This window comes from Seriola aureovittata, chromosome 1 (genome assembly GCF_021018895.1).
Source record: "Seriola aureovittata isolate HTS-2021-v1 ecotype China chromosome 1, ASM2101889v1, whole genome shotgun sequence".
NCBI lineage: Eukaryota > Metazoa > Chordata > Actinopteri > Carangiformes > Carangidae > Seriola > Seriola aureovittata.
Window position 1 is genome coordinate 18,725,070 of NC_079364.1, and position 27,040 is coordinate 18,752,109.

General features: G+C 41.0%; 1 protein-coding gene across 1 annotated transcript in view; it reads right to left on the reverse strand.

Annotated features, from left to right (window-relative positions):
* Positions 1-27,040, reverse strand: part of kiaa1549lb (KIAA1549-like b) — a 62,274-nt gene that overhangs the window by 32,087 nt on the left and 3,147 nt on the right. The window contains exons 2-4 of the mRNA XM_056381555.1: positions 4,454-4,822; positions 671-1,162; positions 428-543 (exon numbers count right to left, since the gene is read on the reverse strand). Of these exons, the coding sequence (XP_056237530.1) occupies positions 428-543; positions 671-1,162; positions 4,454-4,822 (977 nt within the window). The remainder of the gene's footprint in view (positions 1-427; positions 544-670; positions 1,163-4,453; positions 4,823-27,040) is intronic.

Consider the following 27,040-nt stretch of genomic DNA (forward strand, 5'->3'; position numbering starts at 1 on the left):
GCTTTCATTTGGATTCTACCTCTGCGCTAGAGGACAGAGATGGCTTTTAGATTGTAGGCAACTTGTCACAGCTGTTAAATCTGTGTCTGTGTATTGATGCTGGTTGATGCTGTAAAGATAAAAAAAAAAAAAACAGCAGTGTTGATTTCCGACAGTTTTCACTGCAAGAAAATGTAAGAAAAGATATTACTGTCTGTATGTAAGCCCAGTATGTCACTGTAAATGTGTCATCAGGTTAAGATAACGCCTTCAGTTTCAAAGTCCCTCAGTGTCAGAGAAATTGCGACCGTTTCTTTTCATGTACTGCAAACTTTGCTCATTATCTTTGAGTCTATAAATATGTATGAATGGATGTTCAATATATATCCAGTGGTTGAAACAGTTGTATTTTTCTTGAGTGATTAACAGTAATCAATAACAGTCTGACCTGTGCTTGAGCAGAAGAATCATTCAGAGCTTTTCGGAGGCCCTGGCTGAGTCCCCGCCGCAGGTTCTGCCTCTGGATGCTGTCCAGCCTGTTTCTTCTCACATAGATGGAAACAACTAGCAGAGATACAGATACAGAGTTAAAGATGAGGACAAACAAAGACAGACACCAGACAAAACATGTTAAGAGAAATTTGGAAAAATTTCAAAATTTTTCCAGGAGTGTGGCAAAAGTATTGTTTACCTGTTTTCACCCACATTCTCTCTGTGATGTTGCACTGCTGTGGCGGAGCCTCTGTGGTGGTGGTGAAAGGGGAGATGAAGATGGTGGTGGCACCCCTGGGAGGACTTGTTCTCAGGACATGTGGAGTAAAGGTTCTCCTGCTGGTTTGGGTCCTGATGGTTGTGGTGGTGGTCGTTCTCCTGGTAGCAGGTGTGGGCTGTTGTGTGGTAGTGGTGGTAGACTGCGCGGTTCCAGCGGTTGGAGGCATGGTAGTGGTGGTGGGATTTTTAGTTTTGGCGGCTGAAGCTGCAGTTGTGGTGGCGAGCTTCGCAGAGGCTGTTGTGGTGTCCTGTCGAGGGGTCAGAGGTGGTACCTGAGATGTCCTCTCAGTGGGCCCAGCAGAAAGCATAATTCTGACTGACTGAGAGGGGGCTAGACTGGCCTCTTTTTCTTTGGGGAAAGTGAGCGCAACTGCTCTGGATGTTCCAGCGTTTAACTCTTCCGCCCCCGCCTCTGTAAGGACAACAAACATGTCAGTACCATGCTGTGAGCCATCAGAATCTATTGATGAGATCAGTCCGGGTGACAGGGAGGAAAATGTGGGTGGCACAGTTTTTATGGACAGAGATGATGATGATGATGATGATGATGATGATGATGATGATGATGATGATGATGATGATGATGCAGTGCCTGGGAACATGGTTGGTTTGGTTGATATTATCTTATCAGCTGAATTTAATGTTGACACTGAGGTGGTAAGATTCATATGCAAGGAGGATGGTGATGATGACAGGGTTAATGGTGATGATGCGATCAGCTCTCTTGGTAAGGTTAACCCCTTCAGTTTTGACTCAGTTGTGTCAATGATATGGTCAGTGTCAGAGAAACTGTGTGCCTGGTTGTTTGGAAGTGTGACACTCGAATCATCTGCCAAAGGGGGATTTCTCTTATACACAGGTCCAAGCAGAGTAGTTTGTGAAGATGTTACTGAGTCAGTAGTCGTGTGAGAGAGGGGTAGAAAAGTATTTGAACCCCACACTGAAGGAGCAGCAGTGTTTATAGTGGCTCCCTGATGCACATTGACAGCCACATCAGATCCAGATCTGACATTAGCTGGAGACAAATTCATACTCTGTTCTTTGTAATCTGATGTTCCTTCAACATATGTAAAAGATGGATGTTCTCCAACAGTTGCATATATTGAAAATGGATCACTTGCAATAACCGTTGGATCAGTTGAATTCAATATATGCACATTACGCTCTTGTTCATCTTCCAGCTTCGGATGTTCATATGATGGGCCATCTGCTGGTAAATTTGATTTTGCCCCATCGAAGCCAGTAGATGTATTTTCTGAGTCAAAGGCACTGCTTTGAACAGGCAACGGCTTGGTGGCTTCCCACTTTGTATATGGTGCCATTAATTTTGTGCCAAAGCTGAAAATAGCGCTCGCTGTCTCAATTCTGTTTTGTCCATCACTGGAGGAAGTGGTAGCTGCTGCAGAGGAAGCAGTGGAAGGAATGGTTTTCAGTGTGCCTAAATAAAAGTTTGATTTATCACTGCTCACACTAGTGACTGGTCCCTGAGTGTGAGAAGCAGCGTTTGTCCTTGGTGTTGGGATGATTTCTGACCAGGAAGAAGGAGAAAACTGCTTGTAACGGCCCATGACTGTCACATCATCTTTACGAGAAACGCTTTTAAGATGTCCTAATGCAGCATCAAACGGTACTGGAGAAGAAGAGATTTCAGTGGGAGGTCCTTCACCAGAACCTTCAGAGCCTTTATTCAACATAAAAACATCTTTTGTAGTCATGAAAGATGGAAACTGTGTAGTGAACCGCCCTGGTGGAACACCCTTCTTGTAAAAGGCAGTGTCCCTGATCAGAGTAGACTCTTCATTTCCATTAAATAAAGGGGAGGCTGAACTCTTTTCAGTATTTCTGTAGAGGCTCTCAGCAGGTCTCTTTTCATATGATGTGTGCACACTGGAAGCTGGCGATGTTTTACTATTCCCTGCATTAGTTTCCAGTTCGAACGTCAAAGGTATACTGTGGCCAGCTCTCTCGGATTTTATAATATGAGCAGAGACTCCGGCTGAGGACAGCGTCTGTTGAGATTTACTGGGAGATGGCATTACACCAGACGTTGTGTCAAACTTGTGGGGAAATGTAAGTAAAGATCTTGTTTGAAAGGGTCTTTGTGACGGAGTTACTTTGGATGATATTGAGGCATTGGGTTGGTCTGCGAAATTACCCTCAGCGCTGGCAGACAGGAGATCATCGGTGTTATTGTGGTTTGAACTGTGGCCGAGGAACAAGGATAATAAGTATGTAGGCCGAGTGGGGTGTGAAAAACTTTCATATGTGGTATCTTTTGCTGACCTAACCGGCAACGCTGAACCAGAAAGAGACACTCTCCTGCTGTTGGAGATAAATATCATCTTTAGCGTCATCCATCGTCTATGTTCCTGAGTTATGCCGTTGGGAGACCTTGTTTGTGGCAAATTAAGTGAATCTGACTCTGCTGTGCTGGTGATCGAAGTGAAGATGGAACCACTGGTGGACTCCGGCCTCGGCTGTGTGAGTGAAAGCGAGATATTCTGGTGAGCTTGGGTGGAAATAGATTTGAGCTCTGCTCCTGCTATCTCTCCCTGGTTGTAATTTATATTGATGGCAGGAACTCCGGGACTGCTGTGACCCGCTGCCATCAGTAAATCACCACTATTAGACGCACGCTCCGAGGACACCATGCCGGAGTAGATAGGTGTTAGCTTAGTGAGTGCGGTTTCAGAGAGAGATATTTTACCTGTTGGACCTGTTGTTCCAGCTGGTCTGAACGTCATTGCTGGTGATACAGTTGGATTTACAACATGTGAACTGAGGGATGACATCATTGCATCTCCAACACTTTTGTGAACTAAAGTCTGAGTGTCTACTGCTGTTTTGTCTTTCTTTTCCCCATATGCTGTTCGATTTAACACCTGCTGTGTGACATGACTAGAAACTGAATATCCGTTAGGATGGGCAGACAGCGCTGCTGATGTGGGATTTTGTGAATCTCCCCGCAGCGTTTGAACAGCTTGACTCTCTTGATTGGAGGGAAATGAGGTGCTAATTTCAAGATTATTGGCTGAAACAGAGTTCATACCTTGGTTCTGTGCCTGAGTGGGTCCGTATAAAATCTTTAATAGATTCTGTCCACGGTTAGGAGAAGAATATGATGTATATGTGCTGTTTGCTGGTGTCTTGATTACTGTTGAGCTTGTACTCCTTATGTATGTTCCACTGGCCAAATGGATTTTATCTGCTGATGAGTAAAATGAGTGTTTTGTCACTTTATTGCTCTTGTCATTGCTGGTTTCATCTGGAAAATACGATGGTTTGCTTGTTGTGCTTTGCAGTCCCTGTGTAACAGCTGGTAGGACTACAGCTGAATGAGTGTTGGATTCTGCAATTCTTAGACTGTCTGTCCAGCCCAGAGACCCTGCTGGTGTTAATGCTACTGTTTCCCTCAGAGGGGCAGGGCTGGACACAATCCTTTGACCTTGAGAAGATGCAGCTCTGTCTATCCACTCAGTGGGCAATGCTAGAGAGAACAGAGACACCAGGAATGGAAACACAGAAGAAGTGGAAGGAGCTGGTGACGACACTGACAATAAAGTAGATGATACTGTTGATGATAAAAATGAGATATTCTTATTTCCATCCAAAAAGGACACATGTGATGGCCTACTGACAGGCGATAACATGGTAACAGCTTTAAGTGGTGTGATATATTGGTGAAACATGTTGGAAGACAGACCTGAGCTCGCAGAGAGGATCCTATCTCCCACATACGACAATGAGGAGGACATCTCCGAGCCATGGCTGGAACTATGTGAAGGCCATTGGGTGGTGTGGGTCTCGTCCCCGGTGACAGTCGGCGAGGTTCTACTTTGATCAAGGCTCACTGGATGTTTGACGGTTCCTGCCATGACGGTTAAGACAGAAGAAAAGGCGGGCTGCCCTGATAGACCTTCCCCCTCAGACTCTGAGTCACCATCTGAATGGACGGCTGAGAAAGGCACCTCCTCCGCCACCGACAGGTCAGTCAATGGGTGAACAGGAGCAGCTGTGGCTGCGGGGTCGCTTGGTAGAGACGAGGAGCCAGAGGCATCATAGGTGGATTTTTCTGTTAATGGAACAGACAGGGAGAAACTATAATTATCTCTATTTTAGCACCACCTTCTTAAAGAGCACCCTTTATGAAAGGTCTATAAGTTGTAACTACAGGCTTTGCTGATGGTATATACAAATATTTACTAATCACTTATACATTAGATCAACTATAAGACATTATCTAAACTAACTTCTTGGTTGGCACATTGTGATTATAGCCAGAACAATACTAGGTTTCTGAGGCTGATAGTGATATCAGATTTTGGGAGTTTTAAAAAAATCATTAATCTGAAGCTTAAAATCTTATTATAGAACTGATCAATAAAGCATTAGCGAATTATTTATTAAAACCATTATTTACGACTTATAAACCCATTATAAAGGGTGCTTTATTTTCTGCTGTCTATAAGGCCAATGAAAACTGTATAGAATGACATATTGATGCTATGTCCTTTTATCTGGCAGAGTGAAAAATCTGACTGCCTCAGCTGTCTGCATATTCATTCAGCCTGCATGTCAGCAAAGAATTACCTTTTCTGAAGATGAAAGATAAAGCCATCACAAAGAGTCAGGTATCTGACACAACCATGTAAAAGACCTGAGTCAAACAATAAATTTACAATGTTTTAATTGCTATTGTCTGGTGATCATTTTGTCCTCTGTGCCAAGGTGAACACACAGGTTTAGGGGTGTACACACATCTTTCTAATAATCTGCGACAGTACACCAAGGGCAGACATTTATGTATTCCCAAAGGAGAGAAAAAAGAGACAATCTTCAAAGTGGAACAAATAGAATTATTCAAGAGATGGCAGCCGCATGCTCAAGTATAGCAAAGATAACGCTACTTCTAAGAACACACAATGGACTCGTTACCGTCTTTTGGCCTTTGCAGAAATTATGCGTCTGCAAAAAGCAGAAAGAAAGAGAGATATGGGAGTTTACATTACAGTTACTATCATGAAGATACTGGAGCTCATTAATGCACCGAGACGGAACAACGTGGAGTTGTCTCTCATCCATTCCTGTCCTCTGCTTTCCTTTTATTCTCAGCACATCCTCGACATGTCCATACAGGGGTTCTTTTATCCATTTATAAAGCTTTGCAGTCCTGTCACATCTCCCACCCCCTCAGCATGTTTCCCCTGCTGAAGTGCATCCATCGAACCGGCTAAACATGAGCAGGGGGAACCATTTGACAAACATGGATGTACCCTGATAGCAAACAGATGCTAGATACTCATATATCAGTAATTTTTGCTTATTCGGTTTTCCAATCATTAGGCTTGTATAATCACATACTGTCCAGCACTTACTGCAGAAATGTGAGGCCCCTGAGTCCATGTTTTCTGAATTACGCACATGATGAGTAGCCTAAGGCAGTGTGAACTCACACAGCTGGCACTATAAAACTATATGAAAATATTAATGTTCCGCAAATATCTGCAGAGCATTAAATGAAAACTGTAATAGAATCCAACACCTACAAATTCAGTAAAAGTTTCAGGTCACCAGCTCTGAACATACTCTTAAATGTCACCAATATCCCAGAGAATTGGCATAATGCTTTTTATAATTTGTTTTCAGAGGGATAAATCACTGAATTTCATTAACTGCCAAAATTCATTTCTTAAAGACAGCCCCTTCATGCTGTATTCATGATCCCACTTAATTCCTTTTCTTCAATAAATCACTCATGTGCTAAAATGTTATTAGTGAAATTGCTATACTGCAATTTCTAACCCACTCTCAAATAACGGTGATATAAAACAAAGAGTGGGAGGAAGTGAAATGTATTTCCGTAGTCACAAAAGAGCTCCATCATAACAAAGGATATATGTCCTGCTTCAAGGCCACTAAGAGGTGACTCAGTCAAACCACCTGGTCATCAAAATGAAAGAGAACTTCCTGCACCCCCCCACCCCCACCCCCACCCCCACCCCCACTCCCACACCCCACCCCTGATTAGTGCGCCCAGTGGCAACATGAATTTGGGCGCATGGGACAGCGGCCAGTCTGAGCGGAGGTGTGGGGTCCACCTGTGGTTCGCCACCTGCTCTGACAGAGCTGAGCATATGGGAGGATTTCAACAATGGGTGAGAGAGGACAAGATGTGCAGATAAAAAGGAGAGAGAGAGAGAGAGAGAGAGAGAGAGAGAGAGAGAGAGAGAGAGAGAGGAAGGACGATGAGAAAGGGTGGGCTGGAAGGTATGGAAAACAATAATCAAAGAGTCCTAGACAGACATTAGAGAAAGAAGAGCAACAGTTTGGCAGAGAATGAGGAAATGGTTGAAGTGGAGGTCATTTTGAAAGGAAAACACTATAGTGTATCTTTATCATCATGATTCTTTACACCATCACCATCAGGCTTTTATCTTGAACGCAGAGTAACAGAGAAATAATAACAGGTTTCGTAGTGCTAGGTGCTCAATTGGTTGCATCATTTATTAAACAAATATGCAAAGAATTTGCTGGTTCAAGCGTAAAATGTGAAAATTTGTTGTTCTTCTCTGTAATATATCACTATATATTCAATATCTTTAGGTTTTGAACTGTTGGTTGGACAAAGCAATTTTAAGATTCATCTTGGGTTGTGATGGAGATTTTCAATATTTCTGAAGACTAAAATACGAATGGATTATAAAAAAACTGATGCCAGCAAGAAAAAGTGCAAGAGACCAATCATAACAAACTCTGTTGTGCCAACATCGCTCAACCCCAAAGTGGTGATGCCAAAGTTTCCAAAGATACCAAATATGTCAGGCCACAGTTTGGTGAAATGTGTACGAAATGATGCACAAGGCATGAAAAGCCACAGATGCAAGAGGAAATAAAAGGGAAGTAAAGGGGAAAAAAATGGATTTTAAAGGGTTAAACACAGATGTCAACAGGAAGTTGATAAGGCAAGCATGTATGAGTAATAAAATACTTAGTTATAGAAGACTCCTTTAGCGAGGAGACCGCTACACTTGTCTCCTCCCTTGTCTCTGAAACCCTCTGCAACCAGCACACACAAACCACAGACCTCATTTCCACACTCATTTCTTCCCTCTGCAGCCAGCACTATCTTTGAGCTACCAGGACACAGACATGACACTGCTGGGGCTCCCGCTGCTCCACACACATTATACACTGCTTCTCCTTTTGCTTTGAGCTGTTTTGTTCTCTTATGTGCGGAAAATGGTAAACAAGAGAGTGTAATTCAATAGTGAGGTGGATGGAACCCTGGGAGCACAGAAACAAATTTGAGAAGCCTGGTCTCAGGAAGTGCCTCAGAAGTCCTTCCCATGTTCTGACTGTGTATGGATGGTGGAATCATATATGGCTGCTTTGAGCTGTTGCTGTTCTATTAAAATGACAAATAAGAGCTTGAATTGCGAGGTTGAAGAAAGTATGGAAGCAGAGGATTGTGATCGAGTATGTTGACGTATATTTTGCACAAACCCTCTCTGTTTTTTTTTTTTTGTTTTTTTTGTGTAGGGCTGGAGGAGCTGTTAGCAGTGATGCTGATGGATGGGAGGGAGGATGTCACACGCATCCAGCACTATGCTTTTTTATTTATTTATTTATTTATTAAAGAGGGTGCAAACAGCACAGCAGGCTGAGACACGCATCAGCTGTCTGGAACACAGCCCAGCGGACACTTAACCCTGTAAGCATGCAGAGACGTGCACATGGTATTAACAGAAATGTTCATTCATTCAATCACTCATTCACGGCCACTGACAAAGAGGTTACAGCATGTTTTTTTCCTGATTGACTGATTATCTGTTTGTTTCTTAGGGGTATATCAAAAACGTATTGTTAGACAAAAGGACACATCATCACATTTGTAATGTAGATTTGAGTATTGTTTAAATATAGATTATGTCACGTTCTTCTTTTTACAAATCACGTTTAGGTCATAAGCAAAATAATATACTCTTGCTCATTCAACACACCGCTACAGCCTCACTTGGTCTGGTATGACCGGTAGCATATGGTGGCTATTGTTAGCTTATGTTTGCAAACTTTACATGAACATTGTTGTGTAAATGACATTACTGAGGCAGTCTGCTGACTATAGCCCCTTTTACACAGCCTGTTCAAGGTGGGAATGTTGTGCCTTTATTCCGCCTCGCCGTTCTGTATAAAGGGTATAAACAAAGAATGGGAAGGGCCGTTGTTGTTCCGCCTTCAAGCCGACAGGTAGTCACAGAGCCAAACCGACTTCTGTGTAAAAGGGAGGGCCGGCATGAAGGAACTGACGAAAGACGCTGTTGTGTTACTCGTCACACCTCTGATTCCAGAACGCTGGCATGCTATCTAAAATCACACAAGGGGGCGGCACTATGTCGGCTTTGTTTGGTTCCATATAAACAAGCAAAGGTGGCATAATGAGGGGTCTTTTTAACGGCAATGCAGTGCGATCTCTGTTTAAAAGAGGCTTATGACTGTTCTACTGTTACACTACCGAGGTTTTTCCAACCATTATAAGACTAAAGCAAAGTGCCTCAGCCAAATAAAGGAAAAAACTATGAGAGTTCTCTACTGCTCTGGAGAGGAACGCTTACCACCCTAACCTCTAAGCTAACAAGCCACATATGGAGAGCTCAGACAACGATACCTGCTAATTAGTGTTAACATATAAATAAAATACTACAAGGATATCACTCGTCTCAAAAAACAGGAGCACAGACTTACTTATTCTGTTAGTCAATTAACAGAACAACAAGAAATATTATTTGTCCGATAATTGCATGAAACATCCTCCAAAAGACACAACACACACACACGGTTGATAAGATGAGTTTCGCTGCAGCAGACAGCTAGCAGCGACTAGTGACAGCACCCACCTGTCGCTCAAAGCGGCCATGCCCTCAATTATGCATAACTTTAAGCCTTAATAAAATTCAAATGGGTCAGTTGCATAGAAATTCACCCCTGTACAGTTATTCATAAAGGGGGAAATTAGCTATAGAGAGCAAAACCTTTTTTGTACCAGGCTGTTAACATGTTTATTTCTGCTGTAAAGTTGGGCATTTTGGGCATCTGTGGGAACTGACTCGCTTTTGGAACAGCTGTCCAGTGGCCATTTGAGGAACTGCAGTTTTTGGCACTTTTGTGTTGGCTCTCCATTTTTCAGCCGTGGAGGTTGGCCCTAAGACCTGCCTACAGATGTATATAGACATACGACTGCACAGTCTTTTTAGTAACATTGTTACACAGCTTTGGGAAGATGAGAAAATCCAAATCCATTCGCTATAAGCCTTGTTTTACGGCTTAGTTTATCAATGAGCACATGTTCTGCTTTTCTTCTCTTTAAGTGTACATCAAAAAACAACAACCTGTGCTGTGTTTAATAATATAATTATTGTTATATATATTACTCCAAAATGATGTGAAAATGTATTCTTGAGGGGGACCTTAAACCACCTGACTAAACTGAACAAATCCTTGGGGGAAAAAAATCAAACACTGCACAATACATTGACAAATGACTCTCTCTCCGCCTCTGTCCGCCATCTTTGTGGGTCTCTCTCTCTCTTTCTCTCTCTCTCTCTCTCTCTCTCTCTCTCACTCCAGATAAAAGTCAGCCTATCCACTCATGCTAAGGCTCTCCGTCCTTTTCAGCCTGACATGTCGACACACTGACTTCTGTCCTGATGCAGCTCAGGACGCTGTAGTCATGGCTTATGTTGTTGCACTATGTCCACTCCTATTACTGTTCACTGAGGCTGTTTTCGACTGTCCTTGTCCCTGTGTTTGAGCTATCCTCATTTAGGCTTGAGCAATATGATGATATATGCTGTTAGATTATAGAGATCTGTCAACTGGTAGTTATCAGTATTTTTGAACATGAGAAAAGAAGCAAGAAAAAAGGAATCTGGTAACTAAATTATCACTGGAGCATTTCACTTCCTAAATGCACCAACACTAGACACTGCATTAATTTCTTCCTGTATCTGCATCTCTATATGGTACATTAGGGTAATGTTCCTGTCAAGTGTTTCTATGTTTTCCACTGCAGGCACTGGCTCGGTGAAACACACCAGAGAGCCACTATTCAGCGCTTTTAGCAAGCTTTTTGGAAGGTGACAGGGGACACATTCCCTCCACTCTCACATGAGGGATCGTATATCTCCTGGCTCAAACCCTTTTGGCTAAAGTGGACAAAAAGCGGCCAAAATTAATTGATTTCTGGGCCTCATTATATAAATTCAGAAATTTAGGTCTTACAACAATTCAGCGAATAAAGGATATAGACACAGTAACGCTAAACAGATGAAACCAATCCAGGAAAAAAAATGTTTTAATTTGATGTGAACATTTTTATTACTTTTCCAGTCTCGCTGTATCATGTTAATGATCAAAAGTCGCACAAAGGGGCTCTAAAATATAGAAATAAGGACGTTTGATGAGCGCAGAGATAGTCAAGTGATTATGTTTCTAAATGTGGAAACACTGCTAAAAGAATGGATGGAGCTTTTACATCTGTGCAGTTACTCTTGGTCAGTCAACATAAGAAAAGAATAACAACTAGGCTACTAAATGAGCCAACATGTATCTCAATAGCCACAATTATTAAATGCTGTCTTCGAACTGCTCCCCACTGATTGTTCCCTCAAGTGTTGATTATTGTGCAAGTTTTCCTGAATCTTTCACTAACAAATACACTAAAAAGACTGTCCCTATAATCTAATGTGGTTGTGCATTTAACTAATACTGAGCTGAGCTGAGGCATGAGGACATGGATGGATATTGTATGCTTAAAGGGTAACACATAAACACAAATAAATGGAAGATGGTTCATAAGCATTTCAGTTCATAGAGTTCCACAGTGAGGTCCTCACAGTAACCCATCACATCAACAACTATTATGTCTGCAGTTAGAACAATCTAAATGAATAGAGATGATGAAATAATGCTGAAAATAAGATTCTTTATGCAGTTTCAAGCACCATTTCTGGAGCTGTAAACCCTGAATAAACTTAGTTTGTATGTGTAGCTTCAATGAAAGATCTTCCAGAGATGCTCAGACTTTTTGGGGGGTGTAATGGCTGAGTGGCTTATCTAATATTAATATTAAATACACAGCACCTTAGCGTCACCAGCGGAGCAGCGAAATAAAATGTGGCACTGTCTGACACGTTCATAGCAGGAGGGTAAATTGCCACTGATTACTGTGCTTACGGCTTAGATGTTCAATACTCAATATATCGTCACACTGTGTTCTAAACAGGATCACACCTGAAAAAACTCCTACATCTTTACAGAAAACATTCAACGCTGTTCAAAAGCCAGAATGAGAGTTCTGGGTAATGCTGGTTAGCATGTATAATATAAAACTTTATTGATCAGTCTGTAATTACTGAGGAATTAACACATCAAGCGAAGTGCTCCAACCTTCCAGTGCATCATGGCAGCTTTAAATAGACTTCATTTGAAGACTATAACTAAAGGCAAGCTTATAGCAGCCTCTCCTTAACCCTAACTATACCTATTCCTAAACTGCAGCTCTTTGTGCAATGCATCAACTTAAGTACTTTTCTTCTGCCACTAATGATAAATATAATTGTAAATATAAAGTTACTTGTTTGCTTTCAAATGTATGGAATGCGTGAAAGCAAATATTCACTAGAACTTTTTTCACAGCAAACATTTTGTCCCACTGTGACAAGAGAGCCAGCATGCGCAACACCAGGACCCTGAAACTGAAGCAGCTAAATAACTTTTAGCCATCATTCATTTCCTTATTAACTCCCGCATTTTCCCTGCTGCAACAGGTCAAAATATCTTTACTGAGGAGTGTCTCAGTAAACAATTCCACTGAGCCAGTACGAAAAAATACATCAAGAACTGGCTCACCTAAATGAAATTATGGATTCTTGTAATCACAACTGTGCTTTTAATGCAATGATAAATCAAATGTCTGCTGATGAAAAAGGAAGATATCAAACTACAGTTACTCCTCAACAATCTGAAATATATATATTTATATAACAAATAATATATAACTTTTTTTTTTTTTTTTTAGAGCTGGCTAGGTTGAGGGAATTTGGGAGCATTTCATCAACTTCATACTTGCACGGATGATTCCAGATTGATGATATATAAAAATGTAAGAGTATTTCAGGGTGAAATATTCCTTTGATATATGGAGTGACCAGACGAACCTTGCTGGGGCAGACAAGATGACTGGAAGTCAGAGGGCTCAGTATGGGTACTGCAGGCAATCACAGTCCCATTAAAACCACCAAAAATAAGTCATGTTTCACTACAGCATCATGCCCAGAGGCAGCACTGGCCTACGAACTGTCAAGGTTGAAAACAGACAGAGCACGCAATAGAGATAGAGATAAAAAAGCAAAGGTAAATACAAGCAAATTCTTGCCACGGAAGCATCATGCATTCACGTTTCTTTACAGAAATGTAATCAGAAAGGCGTTATTACTCAGACTGCAAAAATGCAACAAAGTGTGTTTTACATTACGCAACATTTCAGATCTTCTAAGCAACACATATTTTATAGATTTGTGCATATTGAGTTTATATTGTGGGTTAACAAAGATTCAAACTGGTTTGACAATCTCAAGACAAGCTCGAAAAATCTGAAAGAATAGTCTTTACATCACTGCCTCTTCAAAAAAGCCTTCAAATATCTTCTTGTCCTGATACAACCCAATACGCAGACACACAGAGACAGAAAAGGGACTGTATCAAACTGGAGCTCATGGCCGTCTCCCGGGGACGTACATATCAGAGAAGGGAAGGGATGAGTGTAGGAGTTTAGCTGCATGCTGGGGTTGTGATGGGCCTGGAGATTACAACAGTGGGTGTGAAATGACAGGTGGGGGTCAAGGCAGGGCATCAGATATAGACACAGCAGCTGATGGGACTATGTACAAGGTGAACATTAACATGAAGGTCCCCTCCTAAATTATGTATTTGCTTTGATTAATTCTATTTAATAATACAATGAAGGGTATATTTATTCCAATAAAGGTTGAATGAGAAACAGCAACTTTGCGTGAATATCAGAACAAGATTTGTAAGAAGAAAATAATGATCTGTGCTGTTCCTACAAACAACTTTAATGTTTGATACTGATCAATACTGTCAAGGGGCCCAACAGTCATTTTATATGCCACAGCTGTCTCAGTATTGGATCATGATGTATGCATACTCTAAATTAGAGAATTATGGAAAGAGAAAATAAACAAACTGGTGCCAGATCAGTAGTCATGTGAGACATGTCCGGGATCAGGTGTAAAAGGATAATCTATGGAGCAGAACAGGATTAGTGGTATCGAAAACAAAGTAAAATGATACCAAGTCAAGCAGAGGTGGATGAAGTATTCAGATCATTTACTTAAGTAAGAGTATGAATACAGCAAGGTAAAAACATTCCATTGCATATTAAGTAAAAGTCCTGCATGAAAAATCACATAGGTAAAGGTACAAAAGTCTTAGCAGGAAAACGTGTCAAAGTAAAAGCACTTATTTCATCGCTGTGACTGATACATGTTACTATATGATATTACAAGATTGTTAATTCTCCTGTAGCTCGTTGAGGTGGAGCTAGTCTTAACTACTTTAAATACAGTTTAGTCCAGCGGTTCCCAACCTAGAGGTTGGCCCCTTCCAAAGGGTCACCAGATAAATCTGAGGGGTTGTGAGATGATTAAAGGAATAGTTCATCTTATTTGACATGGGGTTGTGTGAGGTACTTATACATAGTCGGTGTATTACCTACAGTAGATTTGGATGAGCGCCCTCCAAGTTTGGAGAGGCAGCCAGGAGTACCGGCACAGAAGATGAGTGATGTACTGCTGTGGACGGGGCCAGCAACAAAAAACAAAAAAATGTTTTAGCCACTTTAAAACAAATGCCCACAGAAAAAAAGTCAATATCAGTTGAAGTGACTCCGTGAAAGCGAGCGAAAAGCAGTGAGATACGTTTTTGCAGTTGGCCCCATCCACAGCAGTATATCGCTCATCTTCCGGTACTTCTGGCTATTTCTCCAAACTGGGAGCATGCCGAATCTACTGCAAGTAATACACTGACTATAGATACCTCACACATCTACACGTCAAATAACCCAAACTATTGTTTTAATAGGAGGGAAAAGAAGAAAAACAAAAGTTCTGATTCACACATATGTTCGGGTTAGGACCTAACCCTAACCCTTTTTTTGTTGGACAGAATTTTGTGGGGAAATCAGTATTTGGTGGAACTGCTAACAAGTAATATAAAATGTAACAAGGGGCCCAATTTTGTTTTTTGTTTTTTGGGGTTTTTTTGTTTGAGGTCCCAGGCCAAAAAGGTTGTTAATCTTTAGCATAGGTTGTATTTTATAAGATTATCATATTTTCCTTTATGAAAAATCTTCATCTGAAAAGTAATTAGTCACTAATGCTGTCAAATAAATGTAGTGGAGTAAAAAGTACAAAAAGTACAAAACTCCTCCTCTGAAAATGAGTATAATTATAAAGTAAAGACGTAAACCTCAAAATTGAAACTTGAAAATACAAGTTACATTCCACTACTGAAGTCAATCAGCCTGATTAACATGTGTCCAGATATAGACATAATACAGTACTATAGACTATCAATAAAATACCAATAAAACAATTTCTCCCTGCAGAGTGACCTTGGTGAGGAGTACAGAGTACAGAGCTGTGGCCAGGTGAAGTTCAGCTTCATCACCTGTGTCAGTCTTAGCGAAAAAAAGACTCCGAGTACTCTGGTATTATCACTGTTGGGAAAATCACAAGTCCTTGCCTCTGACTTTCTAATTGGGCCCTCGGAGAGACTTCAGAGGAAGTCAGAGCTCATCCTGCCAAGTGGCAGAGTGCTGAATGTACCTTCTGTGTCTTATACATCCTTTACTAAACTCCTGCACAAAGTCTCACTGTTCCAACAGCACTATATTTAAAGGTACGACATGAGAAATATTGTAATATTTGGAAATTATTGTCAGTTGTTGCAGTTTAATATAGTTACCTTCAACTACTCTTTATGCAAATTCAAACCACATTTTCAGAAAAAATGGGGTTACTTTCCGTCTCAAAAGTAAACCTGTTGCCTTTCTCTGATATTGTTGTGTTTGCAGAGCATGAAGATGGATGCTGTAACTGATAACGCTGATAACAATAAGCAATAAGTAAAGAATCAATGTCAACAGTTTACAGAACTTTGTTCAGTAGATTTCCAGCAAAGTTCAACTCTAAAGAACAACATTTAAAATGCAGGATGCCAAAATCCTCCTAATGATCTCATCTATTATGGTAATAATTAAGCCAAATTATTTCACTAATAAGTTATTCATGATAAATTTCCACACAAGACATTTTACTCCTTAAATTTCAACATCAATGTCATTAAGGCAAATTCCTCTGTACTTACTGCACTTGGCAAATAAAGCGACCGACTCTGTCGCTGCCATCCAGAACTCACAATCCTCCACGCGAAACCAAACACCTTCTCCAGTGCATTAACATAAATATGACGCAAAAGAAGACGGTCATGATTTGCAAGGCTCTTAAGTGACATAGTAAAGACAGATTGCAGCACTTGTCCATCTATTTGCTGCATGAACCAGCTAAACAAGACCTTCCTACAGCTGACCCTGATGCAGTCTGCATTGAAACGTATTCAGTATTTCACTAGAAAAAGCACAAATTAAAGAGGAATATCTTTAAAATACACAAGCTAATACATCTGTATGGCAGACAATTCCCAAGCTCCTGAGAGGTCCCAATCCCCAGACTGAAAACCACTAATGTATGAGACTGAGCAGACGTACTGACTCTGACCGTATCTATAGACTGTAGTGCAGCGGAGGTTAGCCGAGACATGTGAAGGATGGAGGCAAGAGGACAATGAGGGATAACAAGGTAGGATAAGCCTGTTAAGCTTCCAGGATCCCCTCTGAAACCCTCACTCCAGTCGAGCACAACAATGCCAAAATGTATGTAATACAATCATAGTGCTGTATAACCTGGGGGTCACTACGAGCAGCAGTCCACAACTTCATGTGTTACCGGCTGACAGTATTTGAAATTTTTAGAATTCAAAAGTATTTAAAAAAATGTTTTCCTTAAATCCAAATGTTGTTGTTTTGAAAAATATTTAGATATATTTAGAGTATAAAAAAGAATCGCAAGTTTCAGCCCTCTGCAGGTGCATGGAGCCCACATCGGGAACAACAGCTCAATAATAAGACTGATTATGCTTTGCAAGTGTTGGTGAGTCAATTGAGTAAGAAATATCAAAATGGCAATATCTTCTCTATGGAGTGCAATTCCATTCAACACAAGACTATAATGTGCTGTTTTCACTGAAATATAGCCTTGACTTCTCATGAGCTGCTTCTCTCGTGACAAGAAAAGAAATGCCAAATAACTGCTCGCCCTGCACCTTTCCTTTCTGGGCACAATAGGAGACACAGGGAACAAGACCAGAGAAAATCTTACAGATACAGAATGCAGGTGAGAATAAAAACAGGACATGGTTGCATTATGCATTTTATCACGGCTGAACACCAGGTCAAACGACACATGTTTGAGCTACAGCACGGACACCGTTCATGCCTCTACATCACAGCGATCGGACATTCAACCTTGACACTCCACACAGTCGAAGCAAACACAGAGATCACCAGCGACTCCGGCGGGCAGCATGATGGATGAGCTCTCAAACAATGGTCTCCAATACATCCTCAATTCACCGCAGCACAACAGGGCCACTACACAGCCACTACTGTGATGGTGGCCATAAAAGATCCTTCCATCACATTTTCGATAAGGATGAAAATACTATTGAGTAATACTGCATTCAATTCTTCTAACCCTGTTAATCCTGCCGCAGTGTTAAAGATATTCCCACCTTCAAGCACAATTGGTTTTTATTCATTTCAACACGGTGTCAACGTGTTATGAAACTCCTCTGCTTTTAGACCTACTGTTAGTTAGGTTACTCTATTGTTGCATTATGATGCAACTGTAATTACACACTGATGTCAAAAGCAGCTTTTTTAAAAACAGACATATGCAATTACGTGATTTAGGAGTAATTATGTAACACAAAAAAAAAAAACATGTAATTGAGCAATTTAATTGTGAGAATAGTTGAGAAAACAAAGATATCTTATCTGTAGTTAACAGATATGTAGAATTTAAAACCTGTCTTTTCGTAGACCATCTTATATAAGTGAATTAAGAATTTAGGTAAGAGAGAGGAGGATTTGTTAGAAAGTAGCACCAGAGGTGAGACCTCACTCAGAGTACTGTACTGTAACAGGAAGTGCGAAATCAATGGATAATACACTCAAAATTGTTTTGGCAGAATTGGTGCACAGGAAACAACTCATGTCAGTCTTGAGTTGTGACATTTATTTTTCACAAACAGATCTTTACAAATAGTGCTGGGTCATAACAATGCCTTTTTTGTGATGATTGAAATGTTGTAACACCCAGGGATTGGACATCAGCAGTTCTCGTTGAGACATTATGGACGGAGACGACTTCAGTTTAAGGTACTGAGCATTGAGACAGAAAACTCACTAAGATTTGTGACAAGTATTGTGTCACCTGAGGGGAGACAGGGAGAATTAATAATGTGTTATATTCAAGTTATGTTTTGTGGTGTTAAAGATGGAGTTAGAAAGAAAATTCCTTCATTCTTTCTATGATGTTGAATTTGTTATTAAAACCACAATATAATCTGAACACATTTTTGATCTTTTCAACTGATTTTCTGGCCTGTATATTTTAAGGAGGGTCTCTATAATGGCCATCAAGAGATGTAACATATATTCTCATTAAAGTTAAGTACTTTAAGCATTTAGGGGTTTGGATATTTGTACTTCAGAGTGGACAAGGAAAAATTAGCTTTTGTAAAACAACAATGTAAGCCTGGTTAGAGAAGGTTGGGAGCTGTGTGGCCAACACACACACTACATAGAACGAAAGTCAAAACACCAGCACCGATTGTTCGCTATGTAAAGCCATGGGATACACCACTCACTGCCCTGTTTCCAGGCATCAACCTGGTCATCTCTACAGAGAAGCAGGATTTTCAATTACACCTGCTCCTGCAATCAACGCCTTCCACCTGCTGTACTGAGTACTTCTTCTTCTTCACATCCAGTTTGTGTTATAACATCATCATAATTTTCTCCGTGATTTCTCATTTTAAATTTCATTATAGCTGATCAGCACAGCTCTTGTAATTAACCTGTATGACTTTGCTTATACATAACATAGTGACAACCAGAAAGAGCTGCATAGTCTCAAATGCTGTGACTGTAATATGAATAACATATCTGCATTCAGAAGATAGTATCAGAAGAAACTCCAAGTCAAATACACTCAAAGCTCCACTTCTTTTGAAGTACGGGGTTGAAACGGGAATCCTCACTCTTTACATATGGGCTAAAAAACATTTGTTGCAAGAAGAAAAGGTAAATCTTCTTAGACAACTTTTGGCAATACCTACAGGGGAGACACCTCCTCTGTGCCACAATGGGGTCAAAAAGAACCGCAAACTCAACACACGTCTCAGAGGTCACAATTCCACCTGAGTATAATGGATCTGGGACATGTGGCTTCAATATATTATTCAAAGGTTTTTCAGAGACTACTTTTGAAAAAAGAATTCAATTCTTAATGGAGAGAAAAGAAAGAAGGATTTTTTTTCACAAGTTCTTAACTGATTCTACTGGACACCATCCAAGATGTGGGCGGGCAAATAAGGCAAACCGTACCAAGTGTCAGAGTTCAGATGGGACCACCTGCTATGAAAATGTCTAATTCAGATTTTAATTGCAGATAATTTATAATTTAATTCAAAATCTTAACAGTCTTCATTTGGGTTTTTGACTAAGATTATACATCCACTCACAGTTGCCCAACTGTAAATGCTGCAGATTTATTTCAGAGAAGTTTAATGTTGGTCACACAGATACTATTAAGAGGATGGACGTCCCCACGGGAGCCATCGTTTCAGGAATGGTTTATCCAGCTCGGCTAGGTGGCAGGTTTCTTTCAGGATGAAAAATAGGACACATCAGTACGTGCAGTATCAAAATGGGGACATTTCACTGATGTGCATCTGTGGCGCCATGATTTGAAACATAAAAACCCAGGATTTAAAAAATCATTCATGTTCTTTTGCTTTTTCTTTGAGAAAATTGACATAGAAAACGGAAATAATTGGATTTTGTGATGGGGTTTTCTTTGTCATAACTTTTCCCTTTGATGTCACTCTATTTTTTTTCTTTTATGTATGTAATATACTGTATTTCCACTTGTGATCTGTTATGATTATTCATCATAAGAGAAAAAAAAGATGTTTTTAGTTTTTTATACATGGTTATAAACATTAAAACTTCCAGTGAGAATTTACCTCTCAGTGCAAAGAGCGTCTGTCTTATCAACCCTAAGCTGCATTTCTTTGTCCTCTTTCCTTACACACTTCTTAAATTGGATATTCTATCATTCTTCTCATGCAAACCTGTGCACTTCCCCATCCCTACTATGACGGCGTTTTAATGGCTGTCATCCATGTCTCGTAATGACGTCCACTGTCAAGGAGAGGTCTGTCTCCTCGGTACCATGATCTAATCCTGCGGACACACTCTTGACCTTCATTAGCCATCTAACACATTGTGGTGCCACAGGCAACAAAGAAACACTGAGTCAGAAACACACACATACACACATACTGTACGTGCAGTAAAATTGTTTATGTGGTTTGTTTGGTTGGTAGGTGGATGAAAGAATGAAAGACATTCATTGTTGTAGTTTAATTATTGAGCTCTAGGTCTCCTGTGCAATATATCAGGTCTAGTGCACAGCTGTACTTCAGCTTCAAAGATATTGATGCAATACACTTGATATTAAGAAACAAATTGAGGATCAAATACAGCAGCTCCATAATATAAAAACATTTAGCACTAAAATAAAAGGAACGTTCCCTCACTGCAGCAGGGTACAAAGTGCTGAGAGTGGCAAGTTGTGACACACATTACACAACTCACACACATGCACACGAATACACACAGACAGTCTCTGAGGACAAATTAATAAGATATCCATGAAGGATGAAGAGAAACAAACTCTGAAACTTGCTTAGACTTTCGCTACAGATGGGTATGAGCTGGAGCATTTGTAAAGGCCTTGTTTGTGTGTATGAGTGTACTTCTCCAGAAGCAGTGGGGCAACATATTCGGATTATCCCAGTAATGAATTGGCCTGCGGGGAACGGCCCGTCTCATTTTAAGACTTAAGGGGTGACTTGTGCTCTAAAGTAAGGGCATAAATTAGACAAATGCGACATGGTATAGATTTATGAATGCGCATAAAGGTGAGTATTTCAATATGTGTTGTTTGTGGCTGCAGGAAAATTCCCTTCTCTTTTAAAAAAATAAACTAATTTGCTAAAGGAAAACAAAAAAGCAGTCTGTGACTTAAAATGTGTGACCCATTTTAAGCTTTTACCTTTAAATGATGCATTTTAATGCATTCAAACTTTAGCGCCTTAAGTCTCACAGCATGTTTTTTTGTTTGTGCAACTCATTCGAATTACCTCCAAAAGTATAAGGACAAAAAGCGCTTCTATATTCTGTCAGGAAAACATACTTAAAGTCCAAAGACAGCTCGATTACTGATTAATAAGATGGGCTTCTAAAACTGTTGAAGACTTCCTTTAATGCTCTCTGAGTTCAGCTTATCCCTCCCCAGCACTCTTGATGCTTCACTGATGCTGTCATCTTTGCTGCCTCCACTCTCAACCTGTTTCACTAAAGCTAGAAATCAGAGAGCGAGCCCCTGAATCTGTGATGTCACTGGGATTTAAAATGAAAGGTTTCTTCATAGACTGAGAGATGGATGGTTCGTAGTCATAAACTACCACAGTCAACATGTGATGTTGATGATGCACTGACATAGTTGTTTGATATATTTGTAATGAATAACGTCTTGAATAAATTGGAAGTATAGAATAATGACTCTCAGGGCTGGATGATTTGCCTGAAATGAATATTACAGTTTTGATGAGAACATTTCTTATCTACTACTTCATTTAAACAACAGAATTTAGCAAAACGATGTCACATTTTTCTCATATCATCATGATGCGATTCTATTGGAAGCCGATACATGAATCCCAGCCTAGCCTCAATTTCTATATAATCCAATTAGAGTACACAAAAGAACGCCATACTCACATTTACATGACAATATGATAGTTGTGGTGGTGAGAGTTCTATGACACAAAAAGGGGTCACAGACCAACAATGTAAGATTCATTGCAAGGCCTATATTTCTATATTAACATTAGCTCAAATGCCTACATGTAATGTGAAAGAGCCTGCTTGCAGTAACAAAAAACCCACAAAGAATTATCAGCAAAATCTAAAGCTGTAGAGTTCACACTTGGCATTCTGAGCAGTTGCGCTCTGTCTACGCCATGGTCTACGTGTATCTTTGTTCTTCTCATACTGTATATAATCGTGTTTAATTAAATTTTCTTTTCTACAAAGTGTCCTGGACTTGTTACATTACACATTAAAAGTCTTCACTTATATGAACCCATTTAAATTTTTAACAAGAAACAGGAAGTATAACATTGCCATGGATTCAGTGTGGATTGAGTGAGAGAACTTGAGAGCCCATTTTCTTTACATTTTGGAGAATGCAGTATGCCGAATTCACTATTAACAGATCATGTTCGCTATGTGCCGTTTGCCATTGGACGTGACAACTATCAAAGAATTACTTTGATTCAGGGGCGTTGTGTGGCGTAGTGGTCTAAGCAGGCGCCCCATGTGTAGAGGCTACAGTCCTCGCTGCAGTCGGCCCCGGATCGGACGGCCTTTGCTGCATGTCATTCCCCCCCCTCTCTGCCTTCCCATTTCCTGTCTCTCTCTACTGTACCTTCGAGTAAAGGCATAAAAAAGCCCAAAAATATATACTTTAAAAACGAATTACTTTGATTCTGGCAAGTTCTGTTACACTCAGCGCTGTCCAGCATCCCAGACCAAAATAAATGCTTTGTGGGAATGGGGGTCGCACTGATGGAACCGGTAAAGATGCTGAGAGCCGGTAAAAATTTAATGGCTGTTTTGACAGGCCACCACCGATGGGGATTTGAGACGGTCCCCATGGCCAGTCCTGTGCTCTGGTCTCATCTCTTTCTTTGAGAGGGAGGCCTTTTCAGACAAAAACATTGTTTCTTCGGTGGAGGAAATTCTGGAGAGTCACACCCACCAAACACCATGTAGCCTGCTGCACTGAGCGGGTCCTGCGTGTTTATAAACATGGGCAGGGCCAATGTTTTAACAGGAGGGAATCACATGCACTAACGCGCACACGTACATGCGGGAACACGCACACACAGCCAGACCTGAACACTGCTGTGGCCATTTCCACTGTACTTGTGAACATTATAGTACAGTGGAAATGTTGTTTGGATTGTCCACAGCAGTAAAGTGCCTGCACAGTGTTACGGTACAGTATTTAGCCAGTGCAGCGCTACAGTATTTAGTACATGCCGTGTTGTGCAGGAAAGCATGACCCATGCAGAATTCGCATTGTCAAAGTGCAGAAAAGTGTCCGGTGCGGGTGATGATACAGATGGTGAGTGGATGAATTACAGTCCAGAGCCGTACAGGCCGATGACAGCAGGAATGAAACGACCTGCAGAAGCATTCCTCCCTGTAGCGGGACAGGAGCAGTCTGCTGCTCGGCGCACTCCTCTGTCCCTCTATTATTTGGTAGAGTGGATGGGACTTGTTCTTCATGATTGCTGACACATCCACCGGCATCCGCCTCTCTGCCACCATCTCCACTGTGTCCAGTTTCTTCCCCAGGACTGAGCCGGCCTTTCTGATGATCTTGTTCAGTCTGTCGGTGTCTTTGGCTGCGATACTGCTGAACCAGCACACAACCACATAAAAGACACCACAGACTGATAGAACGTCCGGAGCAACTGTCCTCTCACACCAACGGACCTCAGCCTCCTCAAGAAGTAGAGTTGGCTCTGGCACTTCTTGTCCACGTCCACATCCCATCCCAACTTGTTGCACAGGTTGAGCACCCAGGCACTTGTAGGTGTTAACCACCTCGATCCTTTCAGCCCTGGAAGGTGACAGGAGCTGGAGGAGACTTCCTCTTTAAGGAAACCCACCACCAGCCCTGTCTTCTGTCTTCTTGGCGTTTAGCCGGAGATGGTTGCGCTGACACCAGTCCACAAAGTTGTTCAGTTGTTGTTTATGGACATTTCTTTGCAGTGGACATCAAAGGTAAGGATGTCCGCGGAAAGTGTAAGTCACACTGAATCAGAAAATGTGTGAATCGTGCCTGTGTATTCAGATTTGAGTGAGTTATGACTAGCCTACTTTAACTGTCTGCCACTGCTGCTGCTAGCCCGTGCTCCCGTTCCTGTGTGCACTGTGTTAGTGCCTGCCTGCGAACACACTGCTAGCTGCTAAGCATGTAACATTTTGAACGCTCAGTGTAATGACTGTGTTTGTATGTCTCAGTGATCTCACATTCCCTGCTCCAGCGGTTCAAAGAGATTAGCTGAAATGCCACAGTCCACAGAGGCATCTGTGCGAAAAAGCAAAGCCTACAGCTACACTTTGCTTTACACTTTGCATTTCCATTTATAACAACAGTTGACAAAAAACTGAATATGATACAGTGACAGTGATGCCATTAAATGTGACTGATGACCCCGTGTGTGAAGAGGCAAATCTCCCCCTTTCTGACGGTCTTGTCTCTCTCATTTATGCACACCATAGATCTAAATCCTGGTCTGATCCAGCCTTGTTCATTTCTGCTAAAAATCTTCTTAAATTTTTAACTTCTATATCAATAATATATTCCAGAGTCAAGGCCCATCTGTGACTCCCAAGAGGTGCTTCTGTGGAATAACTAATACAGTCATATCCAATAAATTACACTTTAAATACAGCTTTAAAGGACTTTTAAAGGCCCTACACACCCATGGTAAACCCACATAGGTGATTTCACTTATTTTGCCAAATTACACCTCTATTCAGGATTGTGAGGGCATGTGCAAACTGAGTTTGATTGACAGCTCCCTGACTCTCCTCCTAGCTTTGCTGCTGCTGTTAGGGTGAGATAAATAACACCTTTCCTCCTCTCATCTTTGAATTGCAGTATACCTTTGCACACATCTTAGATGGCTTAATCAAACCATTAATAAAGCCACGCTATATGTAGAGGCACCAGGTTTGCATTTCGATGTAGTTTAAAAGTTTTATTCTTAAATGTCACATAAGTGGATTTACATTTTAAAACAAAACGAAAAATTACTTATAATCTTTTATACCGAGGACTATCTTTCTCTTTGTATCATTATTACTTGGGTTAGCTAAATTGAAGAGATTCATCAGACACAAAACAAGCTGCCATATATTCACTCTAAAAAGGTGGGGGCAGTCCTACACAGGGGTGAGTTGCTCCTTAAAATTAGACATTCCTAAATTTCCCAGAGAATCGGGCCTCTCATGCCATCTTCTGCTTTAGTCCAGTGTGATGCGGCGTGATGAACAGTGGCCTCGTGCAGAACAGTGGACTGTATTATACAGTGTGTCCCAATAAATCAGGCAGCCTGCTGTCCTTTCTCAAGCGGCAGCAGCAGAGCCAAGCCTATGTCTGCCATCAACTTGCATCCAACAGCCACCATACCGAAAGACACAGGAGAGAGAGAGACGAAAGAACAGAGACGCACAAAGGTAACAGAGAGAGATACTGGAGGGAAACGTGAAGATAGCTCATAACACACGAATACACACCACACAAACACAATATTCCCTGATGGCACTGAACTATGTGAGGGATAATGCGTGGCAGATGGTCTGTGGTACTAATTAGAAGCCTGTTTGCCTTTCTTATGACTACATCTATGTGCAGTAGAAGTGCTGCCTGCTTCGTTTACAGCGGTGAAGGAGAGACGACTGCAGACCTTTTGACTTTCTTTAAGATCTGACAGACACAGGCTACAGGAGGCCTGGGAGTAAACTGTAGCAAGGATGGATAACATAATGATTACCATTACAAATATGTTTTAATTATCGGACATTGCTCTCTTTCTGCCCTTTTAGCATTTTCATTTCTGCCACTTGAGTTCTTACATAACGTTGAATAGAACTCACACAGTCTCCCTGTTGAAACTGCTTCATCACATGCAAAAGAAAACAGACGGAGAGCTGGGAATAGACTATAAACAATCTTTCAAAAAAAAAAAATCTTTTTTTTTTGTAAATGAATTCATTTGATATCTATCTGTTCACAAAGACTAATGTTTCTATTGTTCTATTGACTGATGTGACGAAACTCACAGCGTTATAGCTGAAGATCCTCCTGAGGAGAGACCACCCATCTGACTGTGCAACTACACACCACACACAGGCACATACATCTTAAGCCCTCCTGACATGCTCTCCCACAACATAAGTAAATGTGGTTCAATAAATCACTGCAATGAGGTGAAACGAGCGAAATAAACAGAACAAACAGAAAAATCATGACCGCTATGTGCTCTTGAAAAACTCAGAGCTGATGCAGACAGGTCATCAGACCAAGGGTGAGTCACAGTTGCTGGTTTTTAAACCAATTCCTGGAAGTTATTTTAACATTAACCATCGTGACAGCCCTGAAAAGGCTAATCTAGACAAAGGGAATGGAAACTGCAAGAAAACACGAGAAGCAAACAGGTAGGCGTGTTATAAACCAGAGGCAAACCACAAATAGTGTCGTGATGTGCAGCTCACTGGGCATTTGATGCACGTTAATAGTCATTTTAGGGGTTAAGACCCCAGACCGCATTTCAAATAGGAAATATCTCTGAATCTTACTGTCATGACTCCTTTCAATGAATTCCTAAACAGAAAGTGATGACTGGCAACAGCTCAGGGATAGCGTCTCATACAGGGAGAGGTCTGTGAGGTTAACCCCCGTCAAATCAAGCTGTCAGCACTCCAAAGCAACGGCCGGGTTGTGGTTGTATAGCAATAAACACAGCTGACGTCAGAAGGACCAAATATTCTTTCGCTTAGCTCGCTCTTCTGCGTGTCCTCGAGCTGCTCGCTGAACATCATTTCACCAGCTGTGTTAATAAGAAAGCAATAAACCAGACAAGAGATCCTGCGAGTTAATTAAAGATCAATCTGGCTGCATGAAAAAGCTTCATCGCTGCAGCCAAAATTACTCAGGAT